The sequence below is a fragment of the Callorhinchus milii genome, unplaced genomic scaffold, assembly GCF_018977255.1.
Source record: "Callorhinchus milii isolate IMCB2004 unplaced genomic scaffold, IMCB_Cmil_1.0 Scaffold14, whole genome shotgun sequence".
In the NCBI taxonomy this organism is placed as follows: domain Eukaryota; kingdom Metazoa; phylum Chordata; class Chondrichthyes; order Chimaeriformes; family Callorhinchidae; genus Callorhinchus; species Callorhinchus milii.
Genome location: NW_024704755.1, coordinates 14246680 through 14263616, shown reverse-complemented (window position 1 = coordinate 14263616; position 16937 = coordinate 14246680). Strand labels below are relative to the sequence as shown.

Here is a 16937-nt window from a genome sequence, read left to right as displayed (position 1 = left end):
ATGTGGCTGGCTGACCTTCCACAGGCAATTTTAATTATTCTTGGCTGTTGTGTAACAAAATGTAGAAAACCATTATAGACTGATTGACCTAGTGCATCCACCCTTCACCAAGATTTTCAGGATCATTTCGACCCACTTGGCTTTAAATGTTCTGTTCTCCCTCTTCTCTCTTGAAGGCGTCAACTCCCAAACCCTTACAAAATGCCCACAGGCACCATATTGCTAACGCACAACTCAGATTAAATCCCAGTTTAATTTATACCTAGTTGAGCAATGGGAGCTGACTACTTGCACAAACACTGACACACACCGTGTCAATGCATAGAACATTTCAATTGGTCTGAGTTTAACCTTTAAAAAAAATCCCCTTTTGACAGTTTTAGCTTAATCAATGGACTAACAAACGATTACACACATATCGTAAAACACTGTATTTAAATCAATATGCATCGCAAAATCAATACCTGCACTTGGCAATGCTATAATATGCTTTCAGACACTAAAATTAGGTTACAATGCGCTTCATTATAACACTGGTTTGCATTGACTGACCAAAAAAGATTAAAACGCACTCGGCAATTCGATCAGCTGTTCAAAATACTGGTCGGAGCACGAAAAGCCAGACATGGCGAGTTCCAGGTTATCCAGTTGCCACCAACATCACTTCCTGTTTGCTGCGTGTGTGTGTGTGTGTGTGTGTATGGTACGTTTGAAGAGACATCAGCGGTGGGTGACTGGATGACCCCAAAGTCAACCATTTGGATTATTTACATGTTGGCCAGAGCAAGTGGATGCAGAAGAGTTGACTGGTGATCATGAACTATTATACCACTGGTTAAGATTTTATGGATCCCAACGACGGCATTAGAATAAGGCTGTACTGCACAAAAAGCAATTAAATGTAAACACTATCTTAATCCAACACTACTGCTTCCCTCATATTATGTTGGATCCTAAATCTGTCCCTGCACACAGAGGCCAGTAAACCATGAGTACAAGGAACAGACTCATCTATTGTCGCCATCCCACTCAACCTTCAATGAAAGAAACATCTCCTAACAGGGCCTTTATGCAACAAATCTAGACTGTTCAGCAATCAGGACAGAATCAGGCTCGGCTGTGGTGCCCTCTGTGATCAAATGCCCTGCCAAGCCTCACCGCTCAAGGCTCAAGCATGAATAATAGCCACTTGTGCTGGTACCAGTACTGCACCCCAGTAAAAGGAGAGTCAAAATGTCAAAAAGGAAATATGGAAAAAAAATAATATAAATTGCATAGAACAAGATAATATTGAATTTGGAGTCCAGAAAAGTGAACAACTGGAAGCTCAGTGTTATTCTTCCCATACAAGAGGACAGAAAGTGAGAAACTGGAACAGGAACTAGTTGAACAGCCAAAGAACAGCACTGGATTAATTTAACGAGGATTAAGTTAGGAGAGGGATGGTGACTGGGACACAGAGATTACCTCCCGTCAAATTCATCCTCCACAAAACCATACATATAACCCTCAAACATAGGAGCTATCGGGTTAACATTTTTTCTTACGACAGACTCGGGGCCACAACGGTGATTTTCTTTGGTCAGCAGGTATCTGACATGCAGAAAACCATGGCCATGCTAAAGAGTATTCAAAATAGAGTTCCACATCTGAGTGCCACCTCCGGGCAGACATTTATTTCCCTGTGATTGGGAACCACATGACACTGCTCCAAACACAAGGCCTGACTTGGAAATGCTCATTGCTCAGAAGAGACGGGCCTGAGCAGCACTGCCTGGTCCATCCATTGCATTGCCCACACGGAAATGTTTTGCAGACGGTTTAGGAAAATCTTGCGGCATATTGGCTCAGCAAGCGGCCACAGCCGAACAGCTGAGCTCACATTTTGACCAGCAATTCAAGAGCAGTTAAACAGTAATCATCAGAAAAGCGTCACTTTGGCCTTCTCTCCCACGCTCCCCATAAGCTGCTCAGGAACTCAAATAGTCTAAGCTGGCACTCCAGTGCAGTGCTAACAACGTGCTGCATGGTTGGAGGCGCTGTCCTTCAGATGGGACATTAAATTGAGGTCCCGTCTGTCTGTTCAGCTGGACAAGGACCTCAGTTTAACGTTTCATCTAAAGCATTATTTGAAATAAAAAGGTTTTCCCAGATGACTTGGTCAACAATCTCCCATATAAAATTGGTTGTTTACTATATGGCTGTTTGTGGGACATTGCTGGGTAGAAAATTGGCTGCCGCGTTTGCCTACAAAATTACAGTTACTACACTTTAAACTAAATTCTGGCAAGTGCTTAGAGACTTCCAGCTAATGTGAAAGCCGCTAAATCAAACAAAAGGATTTTATTATTAACAACAACCTTTGATTATTGATAATAAAAGAATGAAAATTTAAACAATCAATCGTTTACCAATGTAGTAAACAGTCTGAGCATTCAGCAGCTATACCAGTGTCACGGCAGGTCTCTTGAGACAGGTTCTCAATAGACCCACACACACACATTAGCTCAGAGGTTGCTCGTCAGTCAGAAAATCAACACAGATTGACTGACTGATTCTCAGGCAGCCTGAACTGTACACTCGGGCCATTTTTCTGATCAAAGAGGATTGTTGTGCTCCATATGGTGTTATCTAGTGTGTCAAAACTCGCCTCCTACCTTTAGTCTCTGGTTGTAAGCGTCAAAAAGTAGTTTGATTCCATCCTGAGTCAGATTAAGAATGAGGTCGTGGCTGAGCGGTGACTGTGAAGAGAAGAGATATAACATTAGCAAGTATTAGACTTTGTAGTTGATCCATTCAGTATGGGTTGGGTTACATTTTCAAAGTACCACTCAGTCTCAAATTCCAAGATATAATACAATTCAAATTTACATTTCTATAGAGCCTTTCACATCAGGACGACGTCCCAAAGTGCTCAACTGTACTTACAGGCCAGGCACCTGAGCTGGCGGTGGAAGCTGTGGGGTTTGGGGAAGGAAAACGTGGTTAAAGTGGTAGATCTCGAGATGGACTATGAATTCCCACCCGCTGATGGGGAGGGGACATAAAGCAGGCCAGAACTCACTGAGCGAAGGGAGCAGCCAGGTCAGTAAGGTGGCAGCATCCATTTGGGAGGGAATTGTGTATTTTTAAAAAAATCATCTTACTGACATCCTCTGTTGAGCAATAAACAGTGACCACATTGTCATTGAAGGATCATTAAAACTGCAGTAAGGAGAATAAATAAACGGTGGAAGCTTTCTGTACAATCCACTTGGATGACTGATGACAGCTGCCTTACAGTTTGATTAAACCCTAATAATTTCACTCTGTAAAGCACCATTCAGCTGTTTGTGATTTGCTTCTGTGTGCACAGAATAAATTAGCCAATTCAGCCAATGTGGCAGCATAACACCCTCCACTGTGACATGTTTAGAAATGAACCAGAGTCTGTCTTGATTAATATATTTAAGAAGAAACTTAATGCAAACATAGAGAGGGGATGAACATAAAGGAGAAGGGAAAAGCTGGGTATGGGAGAGGGGATGTGAGTGGTGCAGGATCACGTGGAGTAGAAACACCTTCACAGACTAGTTGGGCTGAATGGCTTGTTTCCGTGCTGTGATCTTCTATAGAATTCTATATAAAGGAAATTGAACAGGCTGGTGTTTCAGATCCCAGCTTCCTCAGCACGTGAAGACCTGAGCCCTACTGCTTGAGTCTCCATGCAAACAATTCCAGTTTAAGGCCAATTTTACGTCAACTCCATGGTCCAGAAAGTCTAAACATGTTCATTCACAAAACTGCAGAGCCTGTGTGCGTCCACCAACTCATAAACCCCAGGAACTCTACACAGTGGTAGTCTCGAATACACCCCAGTAACAGTGTATTCAAGGCAGTCACTGCCTTGAATAAACCACAGTAATTCGTCACAGCTGGAATTATACTCCCAGTAAATACAGTCAGATGGGATGACATCCCAAGTAATTCTCTATAGTGCCAGCTGGGATTCCACCCCAGTCACTACAAACTCACAGCCTCAAACACACCCCGGTATCTACCCACTCACAGCTGGGAATACATCCCAGTAACTCCGCACAATCATCAAAGTTGCTGTATGGGGCCCATACCCGACCCACTGTTCTCCAGGGTATCTGCCTGGCATAAGAGGTAACTCTATCGCCCCTGAGTAAGAAGGTTGTGAGTTCAAGCTCCATTTCAGGAATTTGAATTCACTCTAGTCTCGGCCGTCACTAGTACACTGCTGAGGGAGCACTGCAGTGATGGGAGATAACGTCCTTTGAATAAGATGTTAAATTGAGATCTGAAGAACATCACATCAACATTAAAGATCCCATGGCACTATTTGAAAAAGGAGCTACTCCCAGTGTTCTGGCCAATAATTGTTCCTTCATACGTGAAAGGCGGTCTATAAATGTAATTTTATTGTTGGTGGCAGTCAATCATTTCAAGGCTGTTTGTTTACTTACCCAGGTTTGGGAGCTACCATTCCACAACAATGATTAAACTCTGTTCCATAAATAAGGAAAGGAATGTGCACATTACTACAATTTCGACCCCAATGCTCGTTTTAAAAAAATACAAACAAAACTGCAAATAGCACAACCCATCACCCCATATACCTATCACTTCTCAAGGGCTCACTGAAAGTTTAACAAAAAGAAAAATCTGATCGTAATCTTGCATTTAAGTCCAGCTTTTCTCACTGTAAACAATCTCTGTATCACTCAGCCCACCGCTTCGTTTTGTTGAAGTGGCGAGTGCTGTTTTACAGACTGGGTCAGAGATAATTGAGACTCATCAACATTCACAACTAAAACAGCCCATGTTTATACAACCCTCTCCCACCAACCAGGCTATTGACCAGTTCTTGATGTCAAATGATCTCTCGTCTCTTCCATAGTCTGATCCCTCCCAGCCAGTGGTATCAACGTTCACATTTATGAGCAAAAAACATTTCTTAAATGAAATAAACAGATGAACGGGTTTGATTTGGGGCAAAATTCAGTTCAAGTGCCTGTTTGGGTGAATGAAGAGTTCAATTAAGGACCTAATTGGCAGTCAGCCAGGGACTTGTGAAACACTTTCCAAGCTGATGACTTGTAGGAAACTGGTGCAAAACACCTGACAGAGCAGGTTCTGATCACGTGCCTTCCTGAGCATAAAGAAAGAAGTTCATCATCTTTTCAAAAGGACACACAGCAGGGCCAGGTCTCACCCCACCAGTAAACCCAGTCTTTCATTCCCTCACGTAAACCCAGAAGACATGCAGAAAACATTCCTTTGTCCTTTACACGTGAAGTGGAAGTGGTGGATTGGGGTCTCAGCATTAAGTAGGAACCTGGTTGTTAGTCAATGAATTGGCTGATCGCTTTCCGGGGGTAATAAAAAAAATTGGTCACCAACTCCATGTAATTGCTGTCGTGTTTCACCCACAAATATACAGTCACTACAATTTACAATATATTCTATGAAGCACTTTGAGACGTCTCAACAATGTGATAAGGCGCTATATCAAATGCAAGAATTATTATTATTATTGTTATTCTCCTGGGAATAGATGATAGCCTCTGGCCTTTTCCCACATTTCCCTCTCAATGTTTCGATGTCGGATTACTAAGTGTGCTGGAAAACAAGCCTAAGCCATCACCCTCCTCTACAACTCAAATAGAGGTGGATTCAAACTCACTGACTCAATATAACAGGGTCTGAATGTGGATTAGTGGAAGACGATCATGAGAACAAGTAGCTCACTGCCCACTCTCACTAGGGTAAACCTATTTCCCCAAAGAGGATTGGCACCATTTATTTCAGTGATGAGAAAGAGAACTAGTAACTGGCAACGAGCAACAATAATATCTTCAATCGCAACTGCAAATTCAGCTAAAATGAACAGATCAATACAATGTAGCTCTTAACAGTCGTGAAAGGCTTCCAAAGATCTTGTAGACATCAGACAGAGGCTGAAACTGAGGTAAGACAGACACTGCTGGTCTAACAAGTAGATATTTTTTATACAATTGCCAATGTTCTCCTTTAAATGCATCCCTGACCTGCCCATATACTCAGGAAGCAAGCGCAGTAAAATTCATTCTTTAAATGGATGCTCCTCCCATACCCAGTGGACAGAAACAAGGGAATAGAATTCATAATGGAATTCATTATTACAAGTGCCTATTGAGGTTGGATCAATAACAACAATAACAAAATTACATCTGTAAAGCGCCTTTCACGTCGGGAGGACGTCCCAAGGCGCTGGACAGACAGAGTTACGGACCCGAGCTGGGGTCCACAGAACAGAATCACTTAAACAGCAACTGGAAAAACTCTGAGAATTGAAAATGTTAAATTTATTCGAGGTTAGAGCTCCAAAGTTACATGAATAAATAATAATCCTTGCATTTCATTGAGATGTCTCAAAGCACTTCACAGAATATATTGTAAAGGGGATTGACTGTGTATTTTATGGGCGAAATGCAGCAGCCAACTGCTCACAAGTGTCTCACAAACAGTCGTGGATTGAGTGACCAAATTTATTGATTTATTGGAGGGATTATTATTCCCGGAAAGCAATCTGCCAATCAACTAACAACCGGTTTCCTACTTACTGCTAGGCAAACAGAGATTTGTGGAGTAAGGAAACTTGCCTAGGGTTTCGTCCTCTCTGGGAATTGAACCCGGGTCCTCTCGGTTTGCAAGGCGAGCGCCCTAACCACTATGCTACGGGACTCCACGTAAAGAAATGGATGTAAAGAAGCAAGACAATGGGCTGAATGGTCTCCTCTGCGTTTAAAGTTTCCAAGCACTTACCTGTTCGCTGTACAAAACCTGCACGTTTTTGATGATCCGACAGTGCTTTTGGAGAATTGCAACCCCCTGAGCCAGTGGCATTCCTGCAAAGACACACAGGCAAGACTTAGAACTGGTCGGCACAAAGTGGCCACAATTTCCAACAAGAAACTTTAGCAGAAAAATACTAACACAGACAAACATGTGAATAATGAATCCAGTCTCTGCTATGTGCACTCATGAAATCTGAATCGCTTTCCTGGACCAAAGGGGAAAATTACTGCTAAATTTGGTTAATCAGAGTTCATTGTACTATGTAAACCTGGGTCTCATGCGACTGGGCTAGGAACCACCAATGTCCCCAGAGACTGATTCAGAACTAGCCCTTTGCCACCAACCACAACGTATCTGTGTTTCAGTAAGATTAATTTCATCAACTTAGAGAGTGGGGGTCTGCATTAAAATTATACAAGTTTTAGTGAGACCAATGAAGTGACCTCTGCCAGAAAGTGCACAAGTGGGGGCAACAACAACTTGCATTTATACATTACCCTTCATGCAGTGTAGTATCTCAGAGCGCTTAAAACCTATTTGTATGGAGAGTGTCTAATAATAATAATTCTTGTATTTGATACAGCACCTTATCACGTCTTCGAGAGTTTTAAAGTGCTTCACAGAAGATAATGTAAAGTGAATTGACTGCATATCTTGTGGGCAAAACGCGGCAGCTAATTGCAAAGCAATTGTGGAGTCCTGTAGCTCAGTGGTTAGAGCACTCGCCTCGCAAGCGAGAGACCTGGGTTCGAATCCTGACAGGGTGAAACCTTGGGCAAGTTTCCTTACTCCACACGCCCAATAATAATCCCTCAAAAAAAACAATAACAAATTGGTCACCTCAATCCATGACTGTTTGTGGGACAATGCTGTGCGCAATTGGCTGTCACAGTTCGCCCACAAATATACAATCAATTCACGTTCCAGTCTAATCTGTGAAGCGCTTTGAGACATCTAGAAAACATGAAAAGCACTATTTCAAATGCAAGGATTATTATTATATTATTAACTTATAAAGCAGTGTCCCAAAAATAGTCATGGGTTGAGTGACCAATTTTCTTTTTTGAAGGAATTATTACTTCCGGAAAAGGGATCCACTAATCGACTAACAACCAGGTTCTTACTTACTGCTCGGTAAACATAGACGTGCGGAATAAGGAAACTTGCCCAAGGTTTTGTCATGCCGGGAATCAAACCCAGGTCTCTCGCTTGCGAGGCGAGTGCTCTAACCACTGAGCTACAGGACTCCAGAGCATACAGTTAAATCATGAGTCTTGAACACTAAGAAACACCTGTTGACATCAGGGGGAGGTAAGAGGAATACCATCAGACACCTCATATGTAGCAATACAAAACAAAGAAGCTATTGCAAGCCCTGTTGGGAAGATGCTCTTATTTTTCTTTGGATTTTGATTCTGCTGCTCACAAAGAATGACTGTTTGACTGTCAGGCTCCAGGCAAGCAGGAGAGCAGCAAGAGTCAGCAGCTTCAGATCAAGAGAAAAGAAAAATGGTAAAATCCCAAATAATCTGGTGATAAGGCAGCTTCAATAGCAGATTGAACTGCAGCGTTTTTGCAACAACAACTTGCATTTATATGGCACCCTTCACTCACACAGGGTAGAGCGTCCTAGAACGCTTGTCCATTTGAAATCACCCATTATGAACAGGTGTTCAGTGTAGAGGCAGAGGGATGAGAGGAGAGAGATGCCAGGGATAAAGGAACCAGGTGGATTGGGAGAAGGATAGATGAGGAGGATTTTGAAGGAGAGGGAGGGATGGTACAGGGTTAAATGTTCAAAGGAGTTTTGCAGTTCGACAGCTAAACAGCCACTGTGACGGCCTGAAGATAGACCACTGGGAGAATGTGAAGATGCTTACTGCTCAGAAATACCACTGCTGAAACCACTTATTTTGAATGGAAAGCATACAGTTACATCATGAGCCTTGAACACTAAGAAACACTGAATAACTGTGCACCAGGGAGAGGTATGAGGAACACTGCCTATGTAACAATAAACAATGAAAAGGCAATGGCAGCAAGACAAGCTCCCCAGATTGCTCATTAACAAAGAAGGCAGCCAGTACAGTTCTGGTCACCGCAATACAAAAAGGATATCGGAGAAATCGAGAGGATACAGAGGAGGGCAACCAGAATGATTGAGGGAATTCAGGGAATGGACTATGACTAAGTAAATTGGGTATGTTCATGCTGGAAAAGAGAAGATGAGAGGCGATATGATTGCTGTCTTTAAGATTCTAAAGGGGTTAGACAATATAGATCACAACAGGCTGTTTCAACTAGTCCAGAATACTAAAACCAGAGGACACGCCTGCGATTGAAAGCGGATAAGTTCAGAACGAATCTAAACAAACACTATGTTAGTGAACGAATAGTGAGCCTGTGGAACCGACTCCCTAGGGAAATGGTTGAAGCAAGTGTTGATTCCTTCAAACACAGATCAGATCGTTTTCTTTTAGGAAATAAAATGGGATATAGTACATGGGTAGTTTGGGACATATGTGCATGCGACTGCCAAGAAAGGCCTAGATGGAGCTTGTTTTTTTTCCGTCTAGCATTTATTATGTTCTTACGTACAGCACAAAGCCTCAGTCCAGAAAGTTAGGAGGCTTAAAAGTCACTGTGTGCTGAGGTACCTAAAGTAAGATCGTAATCAGGGCATTACAAATAGCATTAGCACTTGAGGACAGAAGGGGATACCTCTCGAGGATTTCCTCTCCTACTACCTATCTAGTGACTCCTGATGAAAGTGTGTGTGTGTGAGGACAGCATGGGGTTGAGCAGTGAGTGATGACCAACACCTTGCAACCCTCCTCCCACCCATCACCACTAGTCTGCCTTGGCTCAGACATGAACTGACAAGTAGAACCATATCTCAGCATTGAGTCTGTGTTTCCAATGAAACGGGAGTAGGAGAAGAGGGAGAAAATTGGAAAAAACATTTCTGACGGACAAGTAGATTTCAGATGGAAAGAGGTTCCCGATACGTTCCGATGATAGATACAGAGAGAGGAGACAAGATGCAGACTCCATCAGTGTTGAGATAAGAGATATAAGCACAGTCCCATTGGTCAAAAGGACTGACTCGAGGCAAGTCCCCATCTCACCATCATAATTTCAACGATAACAACAAAAACTTGTACTTATATAGCACCATTCAGGTCGGATGGCGTCTCGGAGCGCATTGATGAATAAATATAGACGGCTACTGATAATGACCCTAATCTTCTGTAAAACTCAAAGTGACGGGAATTTGCACCCAGGTCACAGGGAGGCTCTTGGAATACAAAACCAATAAGAGTAAGAAGCTGGTCAGTTTGTGCCAAAAGTGATATCAATAATGACTCAACAACCTGCACGTGGAACCAGCTGCCCGTTATAATAGATCTGTTATAATGCAGGTTCTAATTTTATGGTCTCAAACTATTGTTATTTAGATTAGAATCATCCTTTAGTGTCACTGGATCTTGAACGTGCACCTGAAGAATAGGCAGACGAATACCTTGGGATAACGTCTCAAACAAAAGACGGAATAAGATTCATCAAAGCAGACTCTTTAATTTTTCAAACAATGAAAATCCAGTATTGAAACATACTGGCTGTAGTGTAGGCCAACAAAATACAAGACAATACCAGCCTCTAAAACACATCAAGTAATCCAGAATAAAGGTGATGAACCTTCTCCAAGGTTTAACTAATGAAACAAGCAACACCTTTAGTATAAGTTACCAGAGTAAGAGAATTGTATATTAGGTTAAAATACTACTAATGATAATAATCCTTGCATTTGATGTCGCCTTATCACGCCATCAAAACGTTTCAAAGTGCTTCACAGAATTTAGTGTAGAGTGTAATGACTGTATTTTGTAGGCAAATGCCGCAGTCAATTTGCACCAGCAATATCCAATAATCATCCATGAAGTGAACAAACAATTTTTTATCTGATGGATTGTTGGCCAGGACTCTGGGAGAATTTCCCTTCTCTCTTCAAATAGTGCCATGGATCACAAACAGGCAGACAACACCTCGCGTTTAACTTCTCATCCGAGGTTATCACGAACAATAACATTGCATTAACAACCACCTGCATTTATATAGTGTCCTGCACGTAGGACAATGCAGGGGAGTGCAGTTCGAACAGGAGATGCTCAAGAATGAGGGCAAGAACCTGGACATCTGTCTATTCAGAGACAGGGAACAACTAACCATTACAGTATGTCAGTCCAGTACAAGTGAAATGTGTATTTTCATCATGACAAGAACAAACTAACATCAAAGCCAGATTCGTCTCCCTTTTCCTGATTACTGTCACGAAGGTTGATTATAGCACCATTTATATCTTGTCACTGAGTGAATCGCTGTGGATGCACAGATTTGGGGTCTCTGCCAGATATAACTCAGTTTTTACCTTGGATGACTGCCAGTCAGCTCCTGCTGCTGTACATGTGCTCAAATCACACCACTTCCAGGTGAGAATAGTCAGCAACTACACATTGCGCTCTTGGCCACCTCTGCCCTTTCCTGCTCCCCCAGCTCGGCTTGCCCAGTCAGCATTGTGAAGTATTGAAAGGTGCTACAGAAATGTAAATTGCTGTTGCTGTCACGTCAGCTGCAGAGACAGGGCAGACTTGCCAAGACTACTTTTACATTTGTCACTTCCATTACATGACATTTGTCGTTCTTAACACTAAATAACTGGACATATTTAAAGACGTTTCAATCTATGTCACCCCTAAGAGTTGTCTGATGTCTGATGCCCTTTCTTCTCCCTGCTCTTCTCCAGATGAACACACCGAAGAATTGGGGCCAAAGGGTTCACAATTCGGTTCCCTCAATTTGTCCCACTGAGTTTAAAAAGCTTTCCTTTTCTTCCTGTGAAGACAACCCCCTCCCCTCTCTCAGTGGAGGATCATCTCCGCTCCTACTCCATCTCACTGTAGAGACAGTCCCCAATTCCCTCCTCCCCACAAAACGGTCTCATCACCCCCACCCCACCCCTCACCACCCACTCCCGTTACAGACCCCACTCCTCTCCCTGCCCCCTTACAGGGAGACAGACCTCTGTACCACTCTTGTACAAACAGTCCCAGTCCTCTGTCTCTCACACTTCTGTCCAGATGACAGCCCTCACTCACCCCCTCCACAGTCCCCAGTGCCTACTTCTGCGCCCTCCCCCACTGCTGACAGTCCTTCCCCCCACTGTACAAACAGGCCCCACACTCTCTCTCTCTCACTTTCCTTCCCCCCCCCATCCCAGGACCGACAGTCCCCTACTCCCTGCCCACCCCCCAAATAGACACCCCCCCCTCTCTGTGCTGAAAGTTCCTCCCTCTCACATACATAGTTCCCCCCTTTCTTTCTCCTCTAGACACCCCCCCCCTCTCTCCCCCCCCCCTCTGTGCTGAAAGTTCCTCCCTCTCACATACATAGTCCCCCCTTTCTTTCTCCTCTAGACACCCCCCCCTCTCTCCTCGATGCAGACAACCCTTCCCCCCCCACCCCTCTCTCTCTCTATACATATACATACAGCCTCCACCTCTCTATACATAGTCCCCCCCTCTCCCCCCACCCATACACACACAGAAACACCCCCTTCTCTATACAGACAAACAAGACAACCCTCTCCTTCCCTGTCTCCCAGTTCCCCCCCCACCCAGTCCCCCATCCCCTCACCCTGTCCCCAGTCCCCCACCCTGTCCCCCACCCTGTACCCCCACCCCGTCCCCCCACCCTCTCAGTTCCCCCCACCCTGTCCCTCCCCAGTCCCCCCCCACCCTGCCCCCCAGTCCCCCCCACCCTGCCCCCCAGTCCCCCCCACCCTGCCCCCCAGTCCCCCCCACCCTGCCCCTCCCCAGTCCCCCCCACCCTGCCCCCCAGTCCCCCCCCACCCTGCCCCCCAGTCCCCCCCACCCTGCCCCCAGTCCCCCCCACCCTGCCCCCAGTCCCCCCCCACCCTGCCCCCCAGTCCCCCCCACCCTGCCCCCAGTCCCCCCCACCCTGCCCCCCAGTCCCCCCCACCCTGCCCCCCAGTCCCCCACCCTGTCCCTCCCCCAGTCCCCCCCACCCTGCCCCTCCCCCAGTCCCCCCCACCCTGCCCCCCAGTCCCCCCCCCCGGGCCCGGCCCCGGCCCGCGGGCCTGTGTATTTACCGAGCGCGAATTCCCATCGTTCATTCCCCAGTGACCGCTCGGGCACCACTTCCAGATCCAGCATTGGGCCCGACTGCAGGAGGGGCCTGGGGTCTGGAGAAGCCGGAGTGGAATCCCCCGCCGTGGGTCCCGGGCGGGAAGGCCGGGGGTGGCGGCGGTGTGTCCCGGCGGGGTCCAGGGGTGTCGCGTCGCCGTGTCCCCGGGTGTCAAGGCCGGGGGTGGGGGGTGTGTGTGTGTGTGTGGAGGAGGGGGACTCGCTCTCAATCCCGAACAATAACAGCCGCCGCCGCCATCAGCTGACGATCACACAGTGCCCTCAGCTCAGCCCTCTCCCCCCGGGGGGCGCCCGCGGTTCCTGCTGTCGGTGTCGGGAGTTTATTGTTTACTAAAATGTGCCCCACTCCCCTCCGCGGTGACACAGGCAGCGGTTGGGCCGAGCCATCCACCGCCTCTGTCTGGCCTCGTGACCAGCGGCCGCCGAATCCCCGGGCCCCGTGACGCCGACCGCCCCCTCACGTGACGCCCCGAAGCCGCCCTCGCCACTCTCCGCCTCCCCCCCACCACGTGATCAGGGCCTCCCTGGCGTCGGCGTCATCGTCATCGTCGTCGTCGTCCCCGGCTCGCGGCCGCAGGGCGGAGCCTGCGGTGGTGGTGGTGGTGGGCGGGGGGGGGGCAGAGTCGCCATGGTTACCGTGACGAATGCGGCAACACTTGTTGCCACGGCAACACGTCCTTAAAGGAGCAGAGGTTCTGTTACTCGGATTTATCTCTTACTGTTTCCAATGGCAACATCAGCATTTACACCCACCTCACGTGCGCCCACAAGCTCCTCACCCCATCGCCTGCGCTCCCCACACTGCCCCATCGCCTGCGCTCCCCACACTGCCCCATCGCCTGCGCTCCCCACACTGCCCCATCGCCTGTGCTCCCCACACTGGCCCCATCACCTGTGCTCCCCATCGCCTGTGCTCCCCACACTGGTCCCATCGCCTGTGCTCTCCGCACTGGCCCCATCGCCTGTGCTCCCCGTCTCCTGTGCTCCCCACACTGGCCCCATTACCTGTACTCCCAACACTGGCTCCATCATATTTATTTTTGGTCAGCCGAGTATCTGACCTCCTCAAGGCTGCCTGTACTTCCCGCACTGGTTCCATCGCCTGTACCATCCACATTGGCCAGCTCCATCATCTGTAATGCCATACTAGTTCCAGCGTCTATACTCCCCCACTGGCATATTGCTTTAAGCACCTATACTCCCTGCATTTGGACACTGGTTCTAGCGTGTATCCCCTCTTCCCTTCCCCAGGCTCCCTTCCCAGTGGGTGTACGCTCCACATTTGGCAATTTACACATACTTATACGCTCATTCTAGCATATGAATTCCCTGCATTTGCACTTTCTGCTGTGTACCGTTGGCACTTGCACACTCGTTTTAACAGCAACCTCCTTTCCTCTTACACATTTTCCCCCTGACCAGAGAATTGAAATAATATCCTGTGATCATGCAGGTCTCAACCACAAGACCTACATATGGAAGGTGTGGATCATGTTTATAAACCATTAATGTTTGCTAAATCCTGTGTGTAGAGATTGGTAATTCTCCATCTGTTACAGTGCAGAAATACCAATAGTTCAGCCTGTGGCCTATCGCAATGTGCTATTTCTGACAGGCTGATGTATATGTGGTTCGTTGGCAGGAGCAAAACTCTCATCTATCATTTCTTAACAAAGGATGCACCAATGAAATCACACTCTGTGAATATCCTCTTGTCACTTGGGGTTTTAAATTGTGTATGCTATTCATGAGAGGATTTCATAACCATTCATCTTCAGCCATAAAATAAAAAAAACCAAACATTCACAAGCTTCAACGGGGCTTGTATTTGAAACTTGATGTTTTATTTTCAAATAATATTCTTTGAATTGATGATACAGCACCTTATCACGTCGTTGAAACGTCTCAAAGTGCTTCACAGAATATATTGTGAAGTGAATATTTTGTGGGTGAAAATGCTGCACAAAAGGTACTGACATATTCAAGCATGGTTTGGTCAATCACTATTTAGCCACATCCACCTCACTGAAGAGACCTATTTTCGTGTGCAGTCTAGACAGTGATTGCTGACAGTTAATAAGCACCTTTCACATGAGGAGGATGTCCCAAAGTACTTCACACCATATGATTACCAAGTGCAGTGACTGTGCATTTAGGCTGTGGAGGGCAGCAAGCCAGAGTTCAATCCTGTTCTCAGCTGGGTTATTTTTGGGACATTGGTCACAGATTGGCTGCCATATTTGTCTACATGATATTCACTTCATCTACCAATTATAATTCTGTAAAGCACTTTTGAGACATTTTCACATGTAATAAATAAGGTGCTATACGAGTGCAAGTCAGAGTTGAGTTCCATAGATCGTGATTAGGGACTGTAACTCCAAGCAATTTCTCCCTTCTCTCGCCCAGTTGCCATGCCCCAACACACACCACACCTGAGATCAGCTAATTCAGATCAAATCTGGAACACTGCTCAGTTTAACGTTGGGCAGTGCTATTACCATCTGTGGCTTTCTTGTCATGTGCTTCTTTGGGATTTTTGCCACTCCTGAATAATTGCAGCATACTATGATTCAAAACCTCACACCATACAACATACTCTCTCACTCTGCCTGAAGGCACAAGGCTGCCACGTTGCTGCAGTATTTATTGACCCGTCTTTAACATGCATTCTCCATTTACACAAGAGATCAGATTCAGTTCAGATCTATTTATCCTAGCTGGAATCATTGTTCCTCTGTGTTTACATTGCAACTTGCCCTTCAAACAGAGAGAACATGGAAGGCGGAGAAAAGTGCTAAGTATTGAGCAGGTAATATTCTCTTATTTTAACTGGAAATCAAAACTCCAACCATCAATTTACATTCAAAAATTTGTGTCTCAATGCCATTATAATCAAGGTTTTCTCATAGAGGAAAGCGTGGTTTGCCAACAAAATGCTTTTTCTTGATTGAATGTTTAAAAACTGAAAACACACTACTGATCGAACACGGTCTTGTGAGCATGTTCGGAGACACTTCCGGCCCACAACCACAGATTGGCTACCACTGACGTAATGCTGTCTGTGCTCCAATGATAGCAAACAGTTCAATGTATTAACTACTTTTTAAGGATGGATTAAAATATTGTGGTCTACAAAACATCAGGGCTTTGCGCTAGTATTTTCTCTCCTCTCCTGGAGTAACTGACTTTTGCTAGGATACAGTTCAACTGGCTCTAAAGCATTCTTCATAAATAATAATAATCCTTGCATTTGATATAGAGCTTTTCACGTCTTCTGGACGTCTCAAAGCGCTTCGCAGAATATACTGGAATTAACTGTATATTTGTGGGCGAAACGCGGCAGCCAATTGCGCACAGTAGAGTCCCACAGTCGTGAATTGAGTGACCAAATTATCATTATTATTATATATTTTTTGAAGGATTATTAAGGTTATTTTCCACCGCAGATCTCGACAATATCACAATAATGTGCGTCCTCTCACCATTCCCATTGTTCTCCCTGATTTGGGAAAGACTGACATTAATAATTATAATATGATCTTATTATTATATATTAATAATAATTATTATAATGAACACAGATAGTGGCTTTTTTGAGGAGGGGTAGGCATTAATTTAACCATAGAACTGAGGCTAGCGGGTATTTTCCAATGAGGCATGAGGGTTCCAGCTTTCCTGCTCTTTGCTTCACAATGAGTTTACACCAATCCAAACATATCTATTCTTTTTCCGAAGGTAGTGCAGCATTCTATCCAGGCTCCATAATGGAAGGCTTGAATAATACTTAGTTTAATATAACGCCTTTCCCATCAGAAGGATGTCTCAAAGTGCTGCACAGGATTTACTGTAAAATGTAGCGACTATGTT

General features: G+C 45.4%; 1 protein-coding gene across 1 annotated transcript in view; it reads right to left on the bottom strand.

Moving 5' to 3' along the window:
* phaf1 (phagosome assembly factor 1) overlaps positions 1 to 13459 on the bottom strand; it is a 33672-nt gene extending 20213 nt beyond the window's left edge. Inside the window, exons 1-3 of the mRNA XM_042340289.1 lie at positions 13013 to 13459; positions 6811 to 6893; positions 2658 to 2741 (exon numbers count right to left, since the gene is read on the bottom strand). Of these exons, the coding sequence (XP_042196223.1) occupies positions 2658 to 2741; positions 6811 to 6893; positions 13013 to 13076 (231 nt within the window). The 5' untranslated portion in view covers positions 13077 to 13459. The remainder of the gene's footprint in view (positions 1 to 2657; positions 2742 to 6810; positions 6894 to 13012) is intronic.
* Positions 13460 to 16937: the final 3478 nt, after the last annotated feature.